Source organism: Equus przewalskii, chromosome 3 (assembly GCF_037783145.1).
Source record: "Equus przewalskii isolate Varuska chromosome 3, EquPr2, whole genome shotgun sequence".
Classification (NCBI taxonomy): Eukaryota; Metazoa; Chordata; class Mammalia; order Perissodactyla; family Equidae; genus Equus; species Equus przewalskii.
This window is the reverse complement of record NC_091833.1, coordinates 53939136-53958342: the sequence shown is the minus strand read 5'-3', so window position 1 is coordinate 53958342 and position 19207 is coordinate 53939136. Positions and strand designations below refer to the sequence as shown.

Here is a 19207-nt window from a genome sequence, read left to right as displayed (position 1 = left end):
TTCAAGGTTGCGAACAGGGCTACTCCACTGTCTTTCTTTAAAGTTAGCCTAAGAAGAGTGAGGTAGAAGTTGAAAAAGCCATTTCATTTCCTTACCTTGATTGAATGACAACTCCATATAAGAGTCGGTAGATTCAGGCTTAAACCAGTGCTATTTACCACCAGCCCAACTGCCGTTTCTCTATGCAGCCTGCTAGCGACTGAGTGTCAATCGAGTCCGCCCAGGGTCTTCATCCTTAAACTTTACCTCCCAGCGCCAGCCCCGTCCACCCGCACTCGGCTTGCTGTTTACCGTTGCTTGGCCGAGGTAAGTGCCGGCCCGCTCCCTTTCCCCGTGCACCTCGGGAACATTATGACATTTGGCTGGTGGGCTTCGCGAGGAAAACGGACATACACGAAGACGACACCATACAAAGGAGCATGGGGAGAACCTGGCGGCGGGGAGCAGAAAAAGGAGGAGCTGGTACAAAATGACACAGCAGCAAAACCGGTTCCCAGAAACCGGGAGCCGACACGGCCGGCTTCTCGGGCCACGCAGCGTGCGTGTCAACAGCCGCGGGAGCCCTTCCTCCAGACTGCCGGGAAGGGCGGGCTGCCGGCCGAGCGCCGGCCCTGCCGGGTGACAGCCGCCCTCCCGGGTGCCGGCGGGAAGGGGCCGAGCCCGGAGGATCCTCCCGCCCCCTGCGGCCCGGGGATGGGGCGCGGCGGCCCCCAGCCTGCAGGTTCCCGCTCTCCGCCACGACCCACCAGCCCGGGCTCCCGGAGGGGGCGGTCCGGCGCCCTCCGCCCGCGCCACCACCCGCGTCGGGGGCCGGCGCCCCGTTCCCGCCCGCCCGCCCAGGTGCCCCCTCCCGGGGGGCTGACACTCACCAAAGCCGGCGGCGCCGCCGCCTCCTCCTCGCGCCGCGCTCCCTGGGCTCCCAGCAGCCGCGGCGGCGGCGGCGCCTCCGAGACACAGACCCGGGTTTGTTCAAAATCACGCGCCCAGCGCCATTCCACCGCCGCATCCCATAATACGCTGGGCCCTCCCCGCCCGCGCGCCCCTCTCCGCCCGCCCCTCCACTCCGCCGGCCCCGCCTCCCAGGCCGGCTTCCTTCGCCCCGCCCCTTCCGCGGCGCTTTGCCCCTCCCCTTGGCAACCCGAGCTCGCGTCATCCCGCAAGGCGCAGCGGGTACGCTCCAGCTCCACGTGACTCCGGGTGGGCGCTCTGTCAAAGCTTTCGCACGGAATGTTCCATCGGGAGGCTGGGAGGGGAAGAGCGGGATCTCGCCCGCAGTTGGGAGGGCCTGCCTCATCTTCTAGCTTTCCTTGTTAGGAAGTCCGTGCTGTAGGTGCGATTGCCAGCGTCCAGTCGCTGTTTGATGTGCGTGGGTGGGGAGGTGATCAATATTCGCAAACGCCAAAACTTTTCGTTTTTTAGGCGCTAATTTTGCAGGGGTTGCTAAAAAGTCCCTGGAAGACCACGCAGAGTTAAACTTATTTTTGAAAGGGACTTTTTTCAGTATATACCTAAGACTGACACAAAATTCTTGCTATTTACCACCTTTTCCTTCTTTTATTTTTCCCGCTATCCTTTATTATGAGATAAGAAAAAATACCCAAATTTGGAGTCGGATAAACAGGCACTGACGGATTACTTAGTTAATAACTGTTCTGTGTGAGACAAGAACTACACAGACAAAACAATAGAAAATACAAGAGTGTAATGTAAAATGGTGTGCTACAGTCTATAATTACTAACGGGGCACGGAGGACGTACAGGTCAACGTAAGAGACTGTAGCCCCAGAACACCATGGAGGAGGTGAGACAGGTTGCAGGGGAAGCAGCAATCACTTTGGAATCAAGCAGTCCTGGTTTTAAACTCTGGCATCTCCACTTATTAGTGTTTAACATTTATCAAGTTTATTTTCCCGTCTACGAAATAAAAATGACAAAGCCCAGGATTCTGAGGGTTACGTGAAGTGAGGGGTGTCAAGCAGCTACATAGTCTCTGCCTCGAATGTTAATTCTACTTTATTCTGCCATGCTAGTTCTACTTTATTCTGCCGTAGTCAACACCACCCCGTATCTCCCTCCTCAAACTCAATGCTTAGGATTTAGCAAGGCGAGTGGCAGGAAATTAGCAAAGGCTTGGAAGTGGGAAGGTCTGTGGCCTGTGCAAGGAGCGTGAGAAAGCTGAATGATGCACAGGCTTTGTTGGGGATCCGTAGGTGAGTCCAGTTTATGAGGAGTCTTGAGAGCTAGTGTGAGAAAAAATCCTCATGGTTAAGTGATTGATAGTACTGTGGGGCACCCCTGGAAGGAAGAAAGGAGTGAGGTGGGGTACTCAAACCTGGTTGGATTTTGGGAAGCAAAGAATCCCCCCAAAAGGAAAAAAATTCCCAGTTTATTCTACCCAAGGTAAACAGTACCAAAAAAAAGACCCCTGGGGGTTGGGGGCGGGGGGGCTTCCTTCTTTCTCACTGTGATGATTTTGTTATGGAGACAAAACTGAGTGCAGCCGTTAAGTGCGCAGGTTCCGCTTTGGCGGCCCAGGGTTCGCTGGTTCGGATCCTGGGTGGGGACATGGCACTGGTGTGACACACCATGCTGTGGTAGGCGTCCCACATATAAAGTAGAGGAAGATGGGCATGGATGTTAGCTCAAGGCCAGTATTCCTCAGAAAAAAAAAAGAGGAGGATTGGCAGATGTTAGCTCAGGGCTAATCTTCCTCAAAAAATAAAAAAGAAAAGAAAAACTCAAAGCCAGTAAATGTGAATGAATAGACTCAAGACAAGAAATATAATGTAACATCATACATTAGAGTCAAATGGCAGAAGTATTCACATTAAAGTCTGGGACCCAACAAGGACGCAGGGCTGTAACAGCTATTATTGAACATTTTTTAGGGTGTCCCAGCTAAATGCAATTAAATGAAAAGAAAAAAAGTAAAAAGAGTTTTAAATACTGGAAAGAAGAGACTAAATGGTCCTTATTAAAAATAATCACAAAAGAGCTCAGTGTTGTGGTTAATTGCTCTGGAGCCAGACTGCTGGGTCCCAAGTTCTGGCCCTGGCACTTAATAGCTTGTTACACTTAATAGCAAGTGTAATCCTGGGCAAGTTACTTTCCTCTTGCATCTCAGTTTCCTCAGCTGTAAGTAGGGAATAGTGTATACATCATAAGGTGGTTGTGAAAATTAATGAGGTAATATGTATAAAGTATTTAGAAAAGCGCCTGGTATGGGATAAGCACTCAGTGACTGAAAACCGTTAACAATCGAAGCTACAATACAATCTAAAATATAATCTAATTTTTTACTTTTTCAAAGAAAGGATTTTAGCTTCTAAGAGCCACTGCTATTCAAAACATCTGTATTTCAAAAGAGAATCTTTGCTTTACATTTACATGATGGCTTTTCCAGATAAGCTAAAAACATTTATTCAACAAATATTTGTTGATCATCTACTGGATCCCAAGCACTGTGTAAGGCCCTGGGAATAAAGTGGTGAACAAGACAGAGCAACTCTATCCAAAGGAACTTTCCACAGTGGCAGAACTGCTCTTTATCCATACTATACAGTACAGTAGCCATTGGTACAGTAGCCATTAGTCACATATGGCTATCAAGCAAATAAAATGTGGCTAAGGAATGGATATTTTCATTTTATGTGTCATTAATTTGAGTTTAAATAGCCACATGTGGCTGATGACCACAGTATTGGACAGCACAGTTTTAGAGGAAGTGACAGACAATAAACAAGTAGAAAAAATTAAAGCTTTTTAAATAAATAAAGTTTCTGAGGGAAATATCAGTACAAAAAATGAAAAGATGGTGGTCTAGAGGTATGAGTTGGGTAGAATTATCAATGGTCAAAACAAAACCTGTCACTGGGTACCCATTACATGCTAGGCATACTACTAGGTACAAAGTATACACTAGTTAATAAAATTTTCTTTAAGTTAGTTTCCAAAAGATTGTTCAGAAGTTCCTTTGTTCATAAGTCTATTTGTCATAAATCCAGGATGTCTCTGTATAAGCAACCAACATGTATAAATCTATATAAGTGTAATTCTCACCTTTATTTCTTTTTCATTATTATATAACTCCTTTTATAACACATCCATAATCCCTTATCAACAATTTCATAATCCAAAATGTTTCAAAAACTGAAAGGTTTCTGGAAGCTTATGACAAATGCATTTAGCAGGAAAACCTCGCACACTATGATATAAGATATTAATATTCTTTGCAACATTCAGTGTGAATATCCATATACGTCAGTGCAGAAATATGAGTGTATTTGGTTATGGGGCTTGATTAAGACCAAAGGGTTTGGAAGGAACTTTCTGGGTGATGGGAATGTTTTTAACCTTGATTGTGGTGGTGGTAGCATAAGGGTATACAATGGCCTAATCTCATTAGATACACTTAAAATGGATATGTTTTATTACATGTAAATTATACTCCATTAAAATTGGTTTTAAGGAAAAAAATGAGAGTTTTAAAAATTGTTTGTGCGTGTTCTTTTCTAAAATCCAAAATATCCTCTATTCCAAAACACATTAGTACCCAGGGGTTTGAAATGAGAAAATGTAGATCAGCATCACTTTGAACTCACCCTAGGTTTTTTCACTTATGGTACATTTTGTGATTAATAATGTCAAACCATCTAAGAAAATAAAATTAACCACCAAAATTATTTGTTGGTGGCAAGTAGAGTTCATTTACTTTTCCTCTGGCGATAAGATTTATTTTCCTGTGTAATAGTTGTTTTTGTTTTTCTAACTAAAAGGATAGAAGTAGCAGACCCTCTGTAATGTTCCGATGTACTTGTACCCCTGCTAGGGGTATAACTGTCCCTGTGGCCAGGAGTGGGGTTTCTCCATGAAGGAAGTAGGTATTGCCAATGTTAGTGATCCTCAGAAGAGGCACATCTTGAGACAGGATATGGGAACTTGAAAGAAGGCCCACAGTAAGAAAGGGAAGTGTTTCTCTCAGCCTTGCTCATTTGGATCTGGACACATAGAGTTTAATATGTTTGAAGGAATACACCCATCTTTCTACCTAATAGAAAGAAGAAAAGTCTGCCTGTAGAGAGATGGGAAACTAGATAGAGTTTTTTTGGTTTTTTTTTAAAACATCTTAAAATTCTTCATGATTTATAACCACAAGCATTTATTTTTCTCATGAATTGGCTGGGTTCACTGATCTAGGCTGGGCTCGACTAGGCCAGGTTGGAATGCAGGCTTATGGTCGGGTTCCCATCTGGTTCCATATATCTTACTTCTGGGGCCCAAACTGATAAGGCATTAGCTACCTGGGGCATGCTCTTCTTCTAGTGGATCCCAGGAACACAACAGGAATGACTGGAAATATGATATCCTTTCTAAGGCTACCCCTCACCCTCAACTAACTGGCACACTGTCATTTCTGCCGATGTTTCATTGGCCAAAACAGGTCATATGGTCAAGCTCAACATCAATGAGACGGAGAAAATATATTCTATCTACTCTAGTGAGAGGTACTGCAAAGGTACCTGCAAAGGGTGTAGATGTACAATTCTAGAACACAGAAGGAATGAAGAATTGGGAGCAACGATCCAAACTACCACAAGAGGTAACGATGATGATGCCTTGCACATCGGCCTGAACAGTTGTAGCATAGTAGGAGGTTGGAACACTTTAATACCTTATAATCTTCATGAAAACATCCCATTTTTTGGACGTAGATAAATGACTCTTCAGTCTTTTGTAAACTGTGATACCTACAGAGCATTAACCTGTTTATTCCAATCAAAGTGCTGTTCTTTGTTCCTCCAAGGTAAAAATTCTGGAGCTGGCACTGGCCTGGGGCCTGTGAACACACAAAGGTACCCACAAAGCTATCTGCTACGTAGTTGTAACTTACTATCTATAGTAAATAGGCTGCTTTCAGCTGTAAGTCAGAGAAAACCTCAGTAAAAGTAGCTTATATAGCTCATAACTACCTTTATATCTATAAAATAAATAGTATAGACATAGGCTTTTCTACAATAATTCAGCAGAGAAAAGACGTCATCAAAGACAGTGGCTCACACCTCCTTTCCCTGCTACCATTCTCAAGGTTTTGCCTTTGTCTTAGGCTTGCCTTCTCATGGTTGTCACCTAGCACCATACATAGACATAATACACACAACACACAAAAATCAGCCACAGAGAAGAGTATTTCTTCCCATGCACCACATTTTTTTTATCAGCAGGTTAAACCCAAGAAGACTTCCCATTGTGATGCGCTGGTCAAACCTGGACCATATATGTCTTAAACCATTCATTAGCAAAAGGGAGTGGAATTACCATGAATGACCTACAGCAGGGGTCAGCAAATTAAGGTTCACAGGCCAAATCCAGCTCATGGACTGTTTTTGTTCAGCCTACAAGCTAAGAATTTTTTCGTATTTTTTTACATTATTAAAGGGAAGAAGAACAAGAGGAAGAGGAAGAAATAAAGAGACCACATGTGGCTCACACAGTCTAAAACATTATTTGGCCCTTTACAGAAAATGTTTGCAGACTCCTGTCCTAGAACAATCACAATTCACCTTAGGGGATGAAGAAAGGCCTACCTTGTCTGCACACCACATCACGTATGTGTAATTTCCTTCTGCTTTCCCCAACCCTTGAGTAAAATCTTATTAACCATTACTGAATGGCCCCATTATTTACCACTGCTAAGGTAAATTAAAGGAAAGGTCAATGTCCACAGATGTGTCAGAATGTTATGAGAGAGCAGTGGCCATTCATTTCTGTTTTGTGGGAACAATAGCGTTTAGTGAAAGATCCACAAAGGGAGTGTGCATCTCAAGGGAAAACTCTGAGAATGTAAGGTGCTGACACCTTCCCTTCCACTGCCAACATGTCACTCCCTTGTCTTCTGGATTGCGGAATTTGTGTCTAGAAGTCTGTTTCAATTCCTCTGTGTGTAATGTGTCTTTTCTTTTCCCCTGGCTGCCTTTAAGATTCTCTCTTTATCTTTGGTTTTCAGCAGTTTGAATATTGTGTGTCTAGGGGTGTGTATGTTTCATCCTTTTAGGGGGGACCTGAGATTCCCTGGATGTATGGTATGATATGTTTGATATCTTTCATAATCTTTGGGAAATTCTACTGATCTCTTCGAATCTTTTTTCCTGCCTTATTCTTTCTCTCTTCTCCTTCTTAGATTCCCATTATATGTATGTTGGGATCATTTTGTTCCACAACTCTTGGATGATCTATCCACCCCCTCCACTCCTTCACCCTCACATTCTTTTTTCTTACTTTGGTCCTTAGTTTGGGTCCTCTCCATTGACTTTGGGTCCTCTCTATTGACCTATCTTCAAGTTCCCTGATTCTTTCCTTGGGCTGTGTTGAGTTTACTCACGAGCTCATTGAAGGCATTCTTTATCTCTATTGATACTTTTTTTATTTCTAGCATTTCCTTTTTATATTTTCTTGTAGTTTCCATCTCTCTGTTTTAACTCATCTTTTCATTCATGTTGCCTACATTTTATATTAGAGACTTTAACACATTAATCATAATTACTTTACATTCCCTGTCTGATAGTTCCAACATCTCTAGATTGCTTTGTCTCTTGAAAGTGGTGCATGTGTTTCCTATAATTGCTGATTGAATGCTGGACCTTGTGTGTAGACAGGAGAGGCTGAGATAGATATTATTTATGCTTAGAAATGGGCATGCATCTTTTTCTGCTAGGCTGTTATTGTAAGAGGTTGAGTTAGTCTAGTCAGGAGTTGAGCTGGGCTTGGGTTTTATTGTTGCTATGGTTACGTTCAGTGCATCATCATTTTCAAATTCCTCTAGTTATTTTGTGCCTATGGTTAGGACTGCTTTGCTAAAGTTTCCTTCTCGATGCTGCTGTCCTACTTTCAGCTTTAGGCCTTCTCTGCTCCTACCACTCAGAGAGGGTCAGTCTAGCTCATGCCCTTCTCCAAGCAGTAAACTGCTTGTTGCTTATTACTAGATTGGTTGTAGGGGTGGTGGGAAGGAAGACAGCTTTTCTGTGGTCCTGTTCCAACTTCATTTTTAGGCAGGTTCTGCGTTCCTAGGTCTCGGTGATCCTGACCCTTCCCCAGCATTATGACTTGTAATAGAAGGCCGAGGACAGTTTCCAGTCCCTCCCGCAGGATTAGAGGTGTTTTTCCTTTTCCTATTTCTCCAGCTGTAATGGGTCTCTACCTGTCCCTTGGGGAGAACAGGCTTGCTGCCTTTCTCCATCAATGTAAGTCTCTTTTTCCTTAGCGGGGAAGAGCCTGGGCTTCTTCCTCCCTTTCCTGAAATGACAGCCACTCCTCTCCTCTAGGCCTGTAACACCCAGGAGTCTTCCTCTTGTCTGCCACCCTGTCCCCCGTCTTTGTCTTGTCTGCCCAGTGGAGGTCCCTGGAGAGGTGTCTGGGAGTGGATGTGAACTCCCCTTATGATTGTGGCTCCCATAGGGTTCTACAAGCATGCCAGCCCACACTCAGTCTTTCACAATTTATTAAAAAATTTAGCAGAATTCTCCTTTCCTGCTTGTATGGCTGCCCCATCTTCCTTCCCATGCTCTGCCACAGATAACCCAGTGCTTGCATCTCATCTGTGTTTAGAAGCACCTGTCTTTTCTTGATTTCATGCTAGTTGGTTATCCTGTGACCTCAGCTCTCTTACTGGCTCAATAAAAGTTACGATTTTGTAGATAAACTAGCTTATTGTTTTTGCGGTGAGAGAAATGCTCTTTCCAGCTTCATAGACCTAGGCAGAAGCTGATGTCCTCCAGGACTTATTTTATGAACAGAGTCTGAGGGTCTCTATTGTTGGACCACAATTCTCATCATAGTTTATACCCAGGACAGTCCTTCTACTGACTCTCTTAACCCACCCCTTCCTACCTGTCTTTCTAGCTCCCAGAACTCTTGCTTTACAACCCAAGTTTCATTATCTGCTTCTGGTTGTTCCCACAGTTGGTGGCAGATTTGCACCATCTTCTCTGCTCACTGACGTTAGTTCCTACTCAGTCTTTGGATTTGTATAATCCTTGATTTTAGTGCCACCCCTACAGGAGAGAGATTGAGACAGAAACAGTATTACATTCAACGATTCTGGGATTTTCTAGGTCTCCTAATTACTCAACTGTGTTCTTCACTCAATTTAACAAATATTTTTTGAGTACTTACTAAACATAAGGCACACAGTTCTGGATACCAAGTAGTTTACAAAATGAATCAGGCTATCACATCTCTTTTCCCCTTCTCTCTCACTTCCAATTCAACTACATGACCCCACTTGAAACACGAATATATGGGAACCAGCAAACACGCACAGTGGGCAGTAGATGGCGTGAGTGAGGCCTCAGGTTAGAGTGAGGATAGAGAGAAAGGGAAGAGGATTAGAACACACTGGATAATGGAGAGAGTGTAGCCTCCACGTGGCAGGATAGGACCTGCCCTGGCACTGTTCTTTAGGGGACCTGCTGGTCATCCTGACCCCAAAGGAGCTTTGGGGAAGCCGAACAGTTGTGTTGAAACTTCTCTTCCTTGGAGGCTGAAAGAGTACTAGTCTTCGAATTACTAGAGAAGATGGAAGACAACTTAAACCATAAATAAATACATAAATACACAAATAGAAGCACTTGAGATGACTAAATTCAATACATACACACAAGACTAGGGAACAAAAAGCATGCTTTTGTTCCCTTTTTGAGATTTTACATGCAGTGAAATGCACAGATCTTAAGTGTACAGTTTGAAGAACTTTGATAAATCTATACACCCATTTAACCCACAACCCTATCAACATATAGAATATTTCCATCACCTCCTGCTACTTCCCAGTAAATTCCCATCCTTCCTCATTTCCCCTCTGGGCAATTTCTGATTTTTTATCATCATGGATTAGTTTTGTTTGATCTAGAACTTCATGTGGATAGAACCTTATTGTAAGTAGTTTTTTATGTCTGGCTTCTTCCGCTCAGTATAATGTTTTTGAGATTCATTCATGTTGTTGCGTATATCTGTGGTTTTTTTCCTTTTTAATGCTGAGTGGTATTCTATTAAGTGACTATACAACACTGCTTATTCACTCTCATGACAACGGATGTTCGAGTTGTTCTCACTTGGGGCTATTATAAATAAAGCAGCTATAACATTTTTACACAAGTAAACATATGAAAATCATGATTTTTAAAACATAACATTGAATATATATTGAAGGAGAATGATTGAGTCTTGCTAAGTAGTCTGAAAAGTAGAAAAGGTATCTCAAAACAGAGCAAAAAATATAAAGAGAGGGGCCTGCCCTGCGGCCGAGTGGTTAAGTTCTGGTGCTCCACTTTGGCGGCCCAGGGTTTCACTTGTTGGGATCCTGGGCATGGACATGGCACCACTCATCAAGCCATGCTGAGGCAGTGTCCCACATGCCACAACCAGAAGGACCCACAACTGAAAATATACAACTATGTACCGGGGGGCTTTGGAGAGAAAAAGGAAAAGTAAAATCTTAAAAAAAAATATATATATATAGAGAGAGAGAGAGAGAGAGAAATTATGATGAAAAAGTCAAGTCACTTTGAAGATAAATCTAAGAGACCTGATATATGACTATTTCGAGTTCCAGAAGAAGAGATAGGAACAGATGAAAAAAAACAGAGGTAATAATTAAACAAATACTAATAAAAAATTTTCCCGACCTAAAGATAGACTTGCATCTGCATACGAAAGGGATCACTGAGTTTCAGGCAGGATCGATGAGAACAGATACTCCTAGGCATATCCTAGGAAAATTCCTATAAAGAGCAGAACTTAAAAACTGCCACGTGGAAAGAACAAGTTATTTCCAAAAAGAAGAAAAACAAGAAGAACAAGGAAGAGGATGGTGAGGAGAAGAAGAAAGATGGGGAAATAAACGAAGACCAACCAAATGAGAACAAGCAAAGGCTATTTATTCCCAGCTTGCTACAGCAAGGGAACTGGCCACCATGGTTTGCGTTTGACAATGACTCAAAGGCAGGCAGAGGAACGGGAATGCTTTCTAGTGGGAAAGAGGGAATTCAGGTATGCCCTGATTGAAGGCTGTTGGCATGGGGAAGCCATTGGCAGGCTATCTAGATGTGGGGTATCCTGTGTGATTGGTTAGGGGAGCATATTTGGTTTTCTCTGATGGATCCTTGGTCAGAAGTGGGGGCAAAAACTAGGGAAGCTGTCAGTTATTGATCAAGTACTGGCCATTTGTGGCTGATGGCTACAGGAGCTGTTGTTTGGCTTCCTGGCATGGGTGCTGCAGATAGTGAATTGATTTCCTGGACTTGTTGCTACAGATGACTGGTCAGAGCTTTATTTATATATAAAAATAAGTGGTCGGGCTGTTGTCCTTATATCAAGAGAGGGAAAATGAAGAGAAGGGGAATTTGTGCTGAGAAATTTACTTTGAATGTATATAGTAATGTAAGTGAATAATGACAATGTAACTAGAAATAAACAAGTGATAAATTAAAGGTTCCTAAAATAGAAGAGACGTACTGCAAAGGCAAACCACATACTTGCTCAAGTGGAACAAAGTACCAATCTATCTCAGTGAAACCTAGGAGTTAGATGGGGGTTGAGGGGGAGCAAATAAAGATGTTTTACTTTTTTGAAGCAAAGGGTGGAAAGTGTGGAAGCAAAAATATTCTGAGTCTCATTTATTGAGGTGTGATAAAGAGGGCGAGGGGCTAAAGTGTCTAGAAAGGAGGAAATAGCTGAAAACTTGTTCTCATGTAATATTAGAGAAAAAGTGATAGTGAATGTCAGAGAAGGGAAGATAATCACTAATTAAATTGAAAAGAAGATGATAGGCTTTTTTTTTAAAGCTTTAATGCACATTTTACACTAGTTACTCTGAAAAGAAAATGATAGAGGACGTGACAGAACAACATAATAAGAAACAGAATAAATGGCTGAATTCGGGAAAGAATTAGAAATAAAAATACCATTTTAGAAATGAAGACTAAACCAGAAGGAAACCAGGAGTAAACGAAAATGACAGATAATGCCTAAAAAGAAATAGAGTGAAAAGGAGGAAGTTTTTAAAAATAAAAAAGATGTGAAAAAAGAAATTAAAGATTTTGAGAAAAGGTGACTAATATTAAAGACAGGTAAAGAAGATCTAACGTATAGATAATAGTAGTTTCTGAAGAAAGAAACCAAAGGAATAGAACAAGTACAAAAATGTATAAAAAAAGATAATGTTGTTGAAAAAAATGGAAACTACCTATTGAAAGAGCACACTGTTTATCTGAAAATGACCAACGCCAACACGTAGTCTAGTAGAATGAGCAACGTTACAGGAAAAAATTAGGGCACATCTACACGAAAAGAGTAGGTGACTATTTATAAGGGAAAGAAAATTAGACTCACATGAGATATCTTTCACCAATGTTTCATGCCACGGAATATGGAGTACTGTACCTAAGATTCTCAAGAAAAGTGAGTCAAGGTTTATTATCTCTAACAAAACTAATTTTCAAACATAAAAGGCACAGGATGTTACCAAGATGCAATGAAATGCAAGAATATGGTTTCTATGAGCCCGTCCTGAGAAATCTATTAAAGACACTAGCTTCAGACAACCAAAAGGACTAGAGTTATAAGAGCTGAGTAACTCATGAGTTACTTATGGTGACCATTAAATATGCATTACTTATAGAACTAAGACTAGATGAGGATTAACAGGAAGAAAGTATAGTTTATAGTGCAATATGTGCTCACAATATAGATATAGTCAATTATAAAAAAAGAGAGGAAATGGGGAGTGAAATAGCAGGAAAACATTAAACTCTTTTCAACAGTCTTATTGGGGGTGGTGGTATTAGTATTGTTATTCTGAGGCTGTTGTGTGTATAATGTGGGATGAATGAAATGAATAATTGTGGAATATTCTGATTCTATAATTCCCTATGTACTTATGAACCAGGATTCTGGATGTGGAAGTAACAAGATACAGATGTAATATAGAAGAGGTTAAGTAAAACCACCTAAATTGGAAGTTTCAGTAATAAGTAACTCATGAGTGACTTATACATATTTCACCATTTCCTAGTTCTGTCCTATGAAAAGGTCCCAAAATGACCAATACAGCAGCAACAGCATCCCTAGCACTCAGAAGGTTTTTATCTATAAATATCATTCCTAAAAGGAACTAAAAGAACAAGGGATTCTTGGAGAACTGGCTGATTCTGGGTCTAGGCTGGGAAACACACAAAATGACTCTAGAACAATTGTGTCATGCAGCACTAGCAATATTTGGAATAAATGTAGAATAAGGATTAGTGCTCAGAAAACACAAAATATATACAATTAGCTAAGCTCTTTTTTCTTGTAAAGTGAGGTGTATTTGAGCTGGGCACATGGAACATAGAGTGGAAGATGTGTCAGAAAAGGACCCCAGGGGCTGGCCCCGTGGCCAAGTGGTTAAGTTTGTGAGCTCCGCTTTGACAGCCTGGGGTTCACCGGTTGGGATCCTGGGTGCAGACATGGCACCACTCATCAGGCCACACCGAGGCAGCGTTCCACATAGAAGAACTAGAAGGACCTACAACTAGGATGTACAACTATGTACTGGGGGGCTTTGGGGAGGAAAACAAAAAAAGAGGCAGATTGGCAACAGATGTTAGCTCAGGGCCAATCTTTCTCACCAAGAAAAGGGCATACCTTTAAAAAAGAAAGAAAGAAAGAAAAGGACGCCAGGATAACTTCCTTTGCATATTTGTAGGGAAATTGTGAGGCAGTAGAGACCATCTAGTTGGTTATGTAAAACTGGGAGTTTCCTGGACAAGGAAATGGCCTCACCAGACAAGACTTTAGTGAGAAGAGCTGATATACTAGTGGTGTTGATATCTGCCAGAGCAGTGCTACTCAAACTTTAAGGTGCAAGAATTACAAGAGGGATTTTGATAACATGACAATTTTGACTCAGTAGGTAGAGGCTGGGACCCAAGGTTTTACATGGTGTAAAAAAACTAGGATTTGTGCACTTTCTTTGAATTAATTCAGATGTGCCTAGCTAACTTCTTGCTAGCAACTGAAAAGAGGGAGAGAATAAGCTCCTAGTGCTACCCAGGTTTGTTTTCCCTCACTGCTGTTGGCCTTAAACAAATAGCCAGTTATTTCTCCAGCAAAAATGAGTTTATTTGGGATCAGCAAAGAATTGCAATTTGGAGTCTGCAACCAGTGACAAGCCACATGCAAGTTCCTAGCAGCAAAAGGAGGAGAAACTCTGCTTTAGACGGGAAGAGGAAGTTGGGAGGGCTATTGTAAACAGAGAGTTTCATTGGCTGAGTTGTGACAGTCTCTCATTAGCTTAGCTACTTCCTGGTCAAGAAGTCTTTCTTCTTCCTGTTGGGCTTTCTATCAATGTAGGGCATGAGAGCTCTGTCCCCACTCCTTTTTTTTTTGATGAGGAAGATTGTTACTGACCTAACATCTGTGACAATCTTCCTCTATTTTGTATGTGGGATGCTGCTATAGCATGGCTTGATGAATGGTGTGTAGGTCCACACCTGGGATCCAAATCTGCGAACCCTGGGCTGCTGAAGTAGAGTGTGGGAACTTAACCACTATGCCACCAGGTAGCCCCAAGAGCTCTCCCTTTTGGCCTCCCAACTCCATTTTAATGAGATTTTTGTTTATGAATTTCCACATTCCCCCCCCTTTTTTTTTTTTTTTTTTAAAGATTTTTATTTTTCCTTTTTCTCCCCGAAGTCCCCTGGTACATAGTTGCATATTTTTAGTTGTGAGTCCTTCTAGTTGTGGCATGTGGGACACCGCCTCAGAATGGCTTGTTGAGTGGCACCATGTCCGCACCCAGGGTCCCAGCCAGTGAAACCCTGGGCCACCAAAGCAGAGTGCACAAACTTAACCACTTGGCCATGGGGCCAGCCCCCACATTTTCCCCTTTTGATCAAGATCTTTCTCTGAAAGCATTGCTGATCAAGAGTCAGATTTTTCTGGTTTCAGCAGCCTTTTGTCCCTCGATGCCAGGAAGGACATTTCCTGGGTGTTGTGTCCCATGTTGAAGGGAAAGTACACAGATTGGAAACTATTGTGGCCACAGTTGAGTAACAAGGAGGGGTAGCAGGGAGAGCTCTCAGGCATTTTTCTTCTCCAAAGTCTGTATGCTATCAAGATCATAGGCACTGGAGAGCACCTGAAGCATTATGTCATCATCAAAGGTTTGGCAAACTTTCGACAGGCCTGGTCCAGACATCTTGGGAAAGCCGTCTCATCAGATGTCATCTGCTGCAGTTTGGGAAATCTTTACTTTCATGTCACCAGATGATGTGCAAGTCCAGGCAGGGTTTGGTGCTTTCTTCAGGTGTGTCACGTGAGTCCAAGAGTCTATTCCTTAGAGCGGCACAAGGGTTAGTTACCAGTACCTGATAGAGGCTTTTTCAGCAAGGTTGAAGAGCATCCTTTTGGAGGGGTCTCTGCCAATAAATGAAATCTCAGCTGCAAGGTGTGATGCTTAAGGTCTTTGTCTCCCTGGAGTGCACTGTGAAAAGAGCACTCTAACCAAACATAACCAAAACGTGGTTATTTTTCATAGAAGCCTTTGCAATACTGGAGTGTATCTCCTTTTATCAGCTGAGGGTCGAAAGAAGTAGGAGTCCAGTGCTTTGGGTGTCCTGTGACTGTCTCCAAGGGTAAGAGCTTATGAGTTCCAAGGGGATGGATATGAGGTTTAGAAGGACCAAGGGCAATGCTTTTGGCCAAGGTATTTGGAGGGTCTCTACGAATTTTGCCAATTCAGTCTTCATAATGCTCTTAGTGCATTCCACTAAACCAGAGGATTGAGGGTGGTAAGCGTGGTGAAAGTGTTGTAAAACAGGCCAAATAGTGCAGTCTTGTTGAAGTACCTGACCAGTAAAATGGGTTCCTCGATCACTATGAAGCTTGAGAGGAGTTCCCCCGGTAAGGCTAATCCTTTTCCAAAGGACTTTACCCACAGGAGAGGCAGAAGGCTGTCTACAAAGGAAGGCTTCAGTCCAGTAAGAAAACATACAAGCCATGACTAAAATGTGTTTATATCCACGACATGGGGGAAGTTGTATGAAATCTATTAGCCAAACCTCAAATGGTCCATTAGGCAGTCTAAAATGTCCAAGAGCAGTACAAACAGGCTTCCCTAGATGATATTTTGGAGAAGTAGGACAAGGGAGGTAGACACTTTTTGTGGCCTTGTTAATATTTACCCACCAATGTTGATTCATGAATGCCATCATTTTGTCAGTAGACTAACAGTTAAATGCATGTGCAGTGGTTAGGAACGGGAATTTTAGAGTCTCCAATAGGACTGGGTTGTTACTTGGTCCAAACCAGACGTTTCTCTTTTTATAAAACCAACAACTGTTTAATTTCCAACCCTGTTCTTTTCTGAGGCCAGTTGTTGGGCTTCTCTAGTCAGTTTTTCTAAGTTTCCCTTTGAGGAAATATCCCTTTGGACCATGACAGAGGCTTGGCTGCTGTTGGTTCCTTTAAGGGATGCATTCCTTGCAGAAATATCAGTAAAGTGATTTCCTTTAGCTTCCAGAGAGTCAAGTTTAGAATGCCCTGGGATTGTAATAATAGCTAAAGTGGCAGGTAAAAGTATAGCATCTAATAATTCCTGAACACAGGGACCCCATTTTTAATTTAATTTTTAATTTTTAATTTTATTTCTGCTAGAAGTAATGAAGCCACGTGGCTTCCACTACATTCTGAAATCATGAGCTACTTTGAAAACCTATCTACTATCAGTATAAATATTGGCAGATCTGCCCTTGGCAAAAGTACAAGCCCATGTAAGAGCGTATAATTCAGTCTATTGGGTCGAAGTAGCCATAGGTAAATGCGCTGCCTCAATGATATCAAAAGGAGTAGCAACAACATACCCAGCATAGTATTTGCCATTGTCACCCTTTAAATAACCATCAGTGACCATGATAAGTTGGCGTGACCCAAAGGAGCTTCCTGCAGATCCTCACAAGGAGTCAGGAGGTGAGCTGTCAGCATTAAGCAGTCATGAGGGACTTTGTTGGTAATGCAGGGAGCAGAATAGCAGAGTTAAGGTTATTAGAGTGTAAAAGAGTTATGCGAGGAGCAGTTAACGAAAGGATTTCATAGGAGGTGAGGCGGTTGATGAAAAATGTTGAGTGTGATGAGAATTCAGGAGGGCTTCTACTGCATGAGGCACAAAAGTGGTTTAAGGGGATTTCACAATGATTTTCTTGGTGGCTTTAACCAAGTGGGCAGTAGCAGTAATGGCTTAATGCAAGGGGGTATCCCCACGCCACAGGGTCCAGTTGCTGGCTATAACACCCTATGGGTCGATGGTTCTTCCCATGTACCCCAAGGGCATTCCCTTCCTTTTCATATACAAAAAGGAAAATGGGAATCTGATAATTGGGAGGTTCAAGGGCAGATGGGTTCATTAAACTCTCCTTTAAGGCCTTTAAGTCTATGTTGTCTGGTTCTTCCCATAAAATTGGGTTGAGGTTGCCTTTCTTTAGTAAAATATATAGAGGTTTGGCCAGAAGAGAGAACTCTGAAATCTGGTTTCATCAATAACCAACCAGCCCAAGAAAACCTTGCAGTTGGTGCTTAGTTTTGGGTTTGGGGAAATTTAGGACACCATGAACCCTGTCTGGATCTAGGTGTAGCCTTTGTTCTGATATAAGATGCCCTAAATATCGAACCTGGGTTTGGGCAAACTACAATTTCTCCTTGGTGACTTTCTGGCCCTTCAAGGCTGAAAGCTTTAGCAAGTGGAGGCTGTCTTCCTGTGAGGAGACTTCCGAAGGAGATCAAAGAAGCAAATCATCCACATATTGCCACAAAGTAGAGCCCCTAGGGGACTTCACATCATCAAGATCAGACTTCAGGATTTGTGAAAAGTGGGAAGGGCTCTCAGTAAACCCTGAGGCATTACTGTCCAGGTGAATTGTGTTCCGTCTGAGTAAAGGCAAAAAGGTGTTGGCTAGCTTCATCAACCAGAATGATGAAGAATGCTACATAAATTAATTACTATAAAGGATTTGCTTCCAGTGAGAATGGATGTCAGTAGCATATAAAGGTTAAGAGCAACAGGGTGTCGAGGGATAACAATGTTGTTTATTGCTTGGAGGTTCCAGACAAACCTCCACCCTCAGCCCTTGGGTTTTCTTGCAGGTAAAATAGGAGTATGACAGGGACAACACAGGGCATAAGGAGGCCTCGAGCCTTGTCATCCTCCATTATGGGCTTTATACCTTGAAGGGCTTCTTTATTTACAGGGTATTGATTAACTCTGGGGAGAGGTTTTGAAGGATCTATTTGAATCTCAGTGGGAGCTGCACTCTGAATTTTACCAACATCAGTTGGAGATTTTGCCCACAAAAAGGGTGGTAGCTGATTCAACAGAGACAAATGAACAGCGTTTCCAGAATCAGCTCTCGTACCATCAGAAGCAGCAGCAAATGAAAGATGTCAAAGGAACAATTTAATTCACCTGGTTGGCTGTTTTGATGACTACTGTTAAATTCTAGAATTATTCCCCCTTTTGAGAGAAAGAAATTCTGGCATGATGCTTTTCCAAGATGTCTCGGTCTAAGAAATGAACAGGGTGGAGGAACTAAGGGTGTGTGTCTCTCAAAGGGCCTAGACAAAAGGGAATAGGTTTTGAGATGGAAACCTTTTTTCTATTTTATTTTTTACTGAGGTTATGATAGTTTACAAGCTTGTGAAATTTCAGTTGTACACTATTATTTGTCAGTCATATTATATGTGCACCACTTCACGCTTTGTGCCCTCCCCCCAACCCCTCTTTCCCCTGGTAACCATTAATCTGTTTTCATTGTCCACGTGCTTGTTTATCTTCCACATATGAGTGGAGTCATACAGAGATTGTCTTTCTCTGTCTTATTTCACTTAATACCCTCAAGGTCCATCCATGTTGTTGTGAATGGGACAATTTTATCCTTTTGATGGCTAAGTAGTATTCCATTGTATTTATATACCATATCTTCTTTATCCAGTCATGAGTCGATGGGCACTTGGGTTGCTTCCACGTCTTGGCTATTGTGAATAATGCTGCAATGAACTTAGGGGTGCATGAGTGTCTTTGAATTGTTGATTTCAAGTTCTTCAGATAGCTATCCAGTAGTGGGATGGCTGGGTCACATGGTATTTCTATTTTTAATTTTTTGAGAAATCTCCATACTGTTTT

The 19207-nt window shown here is 42.3% G+C and overlaps 1 protein-coding gene across 8 annotated transcripts in view; it reads right to left on the bottom strand.

The window, feature by feature from the left end:
• Positions 1-1081, bottom strand: part of LIN54 (lin-54 DREAM MuvB core complex component) — a 64889-nt gene extending 63808 nt beyond the window's left edge. For 2 of the 8 annotated variants that reach the window (XM_070614527.1, XM_070614533.1), the window contains exon 1: positions 870-1065. Coding sequence is in view for 4 of the 8 variants with exons in the window: in XM_008525786.2 (XP_008524008.1) it covers positions 96-117 (22 nt within the window). In the remaining 4 variants the exon portion in view is untranslated. Of the gene's footprint in view, positions 1-95; positions 696-869 lie in introns of those variants that run through there. The other 6 variants (XM_070614526.1, XM_070614532.1, XM_070614530.1 and 3 more) reach the window with 5 other exon arrangements.
• Between the last annotated feature and the right edge of the window lie 18126 nt (positions 1082-19207).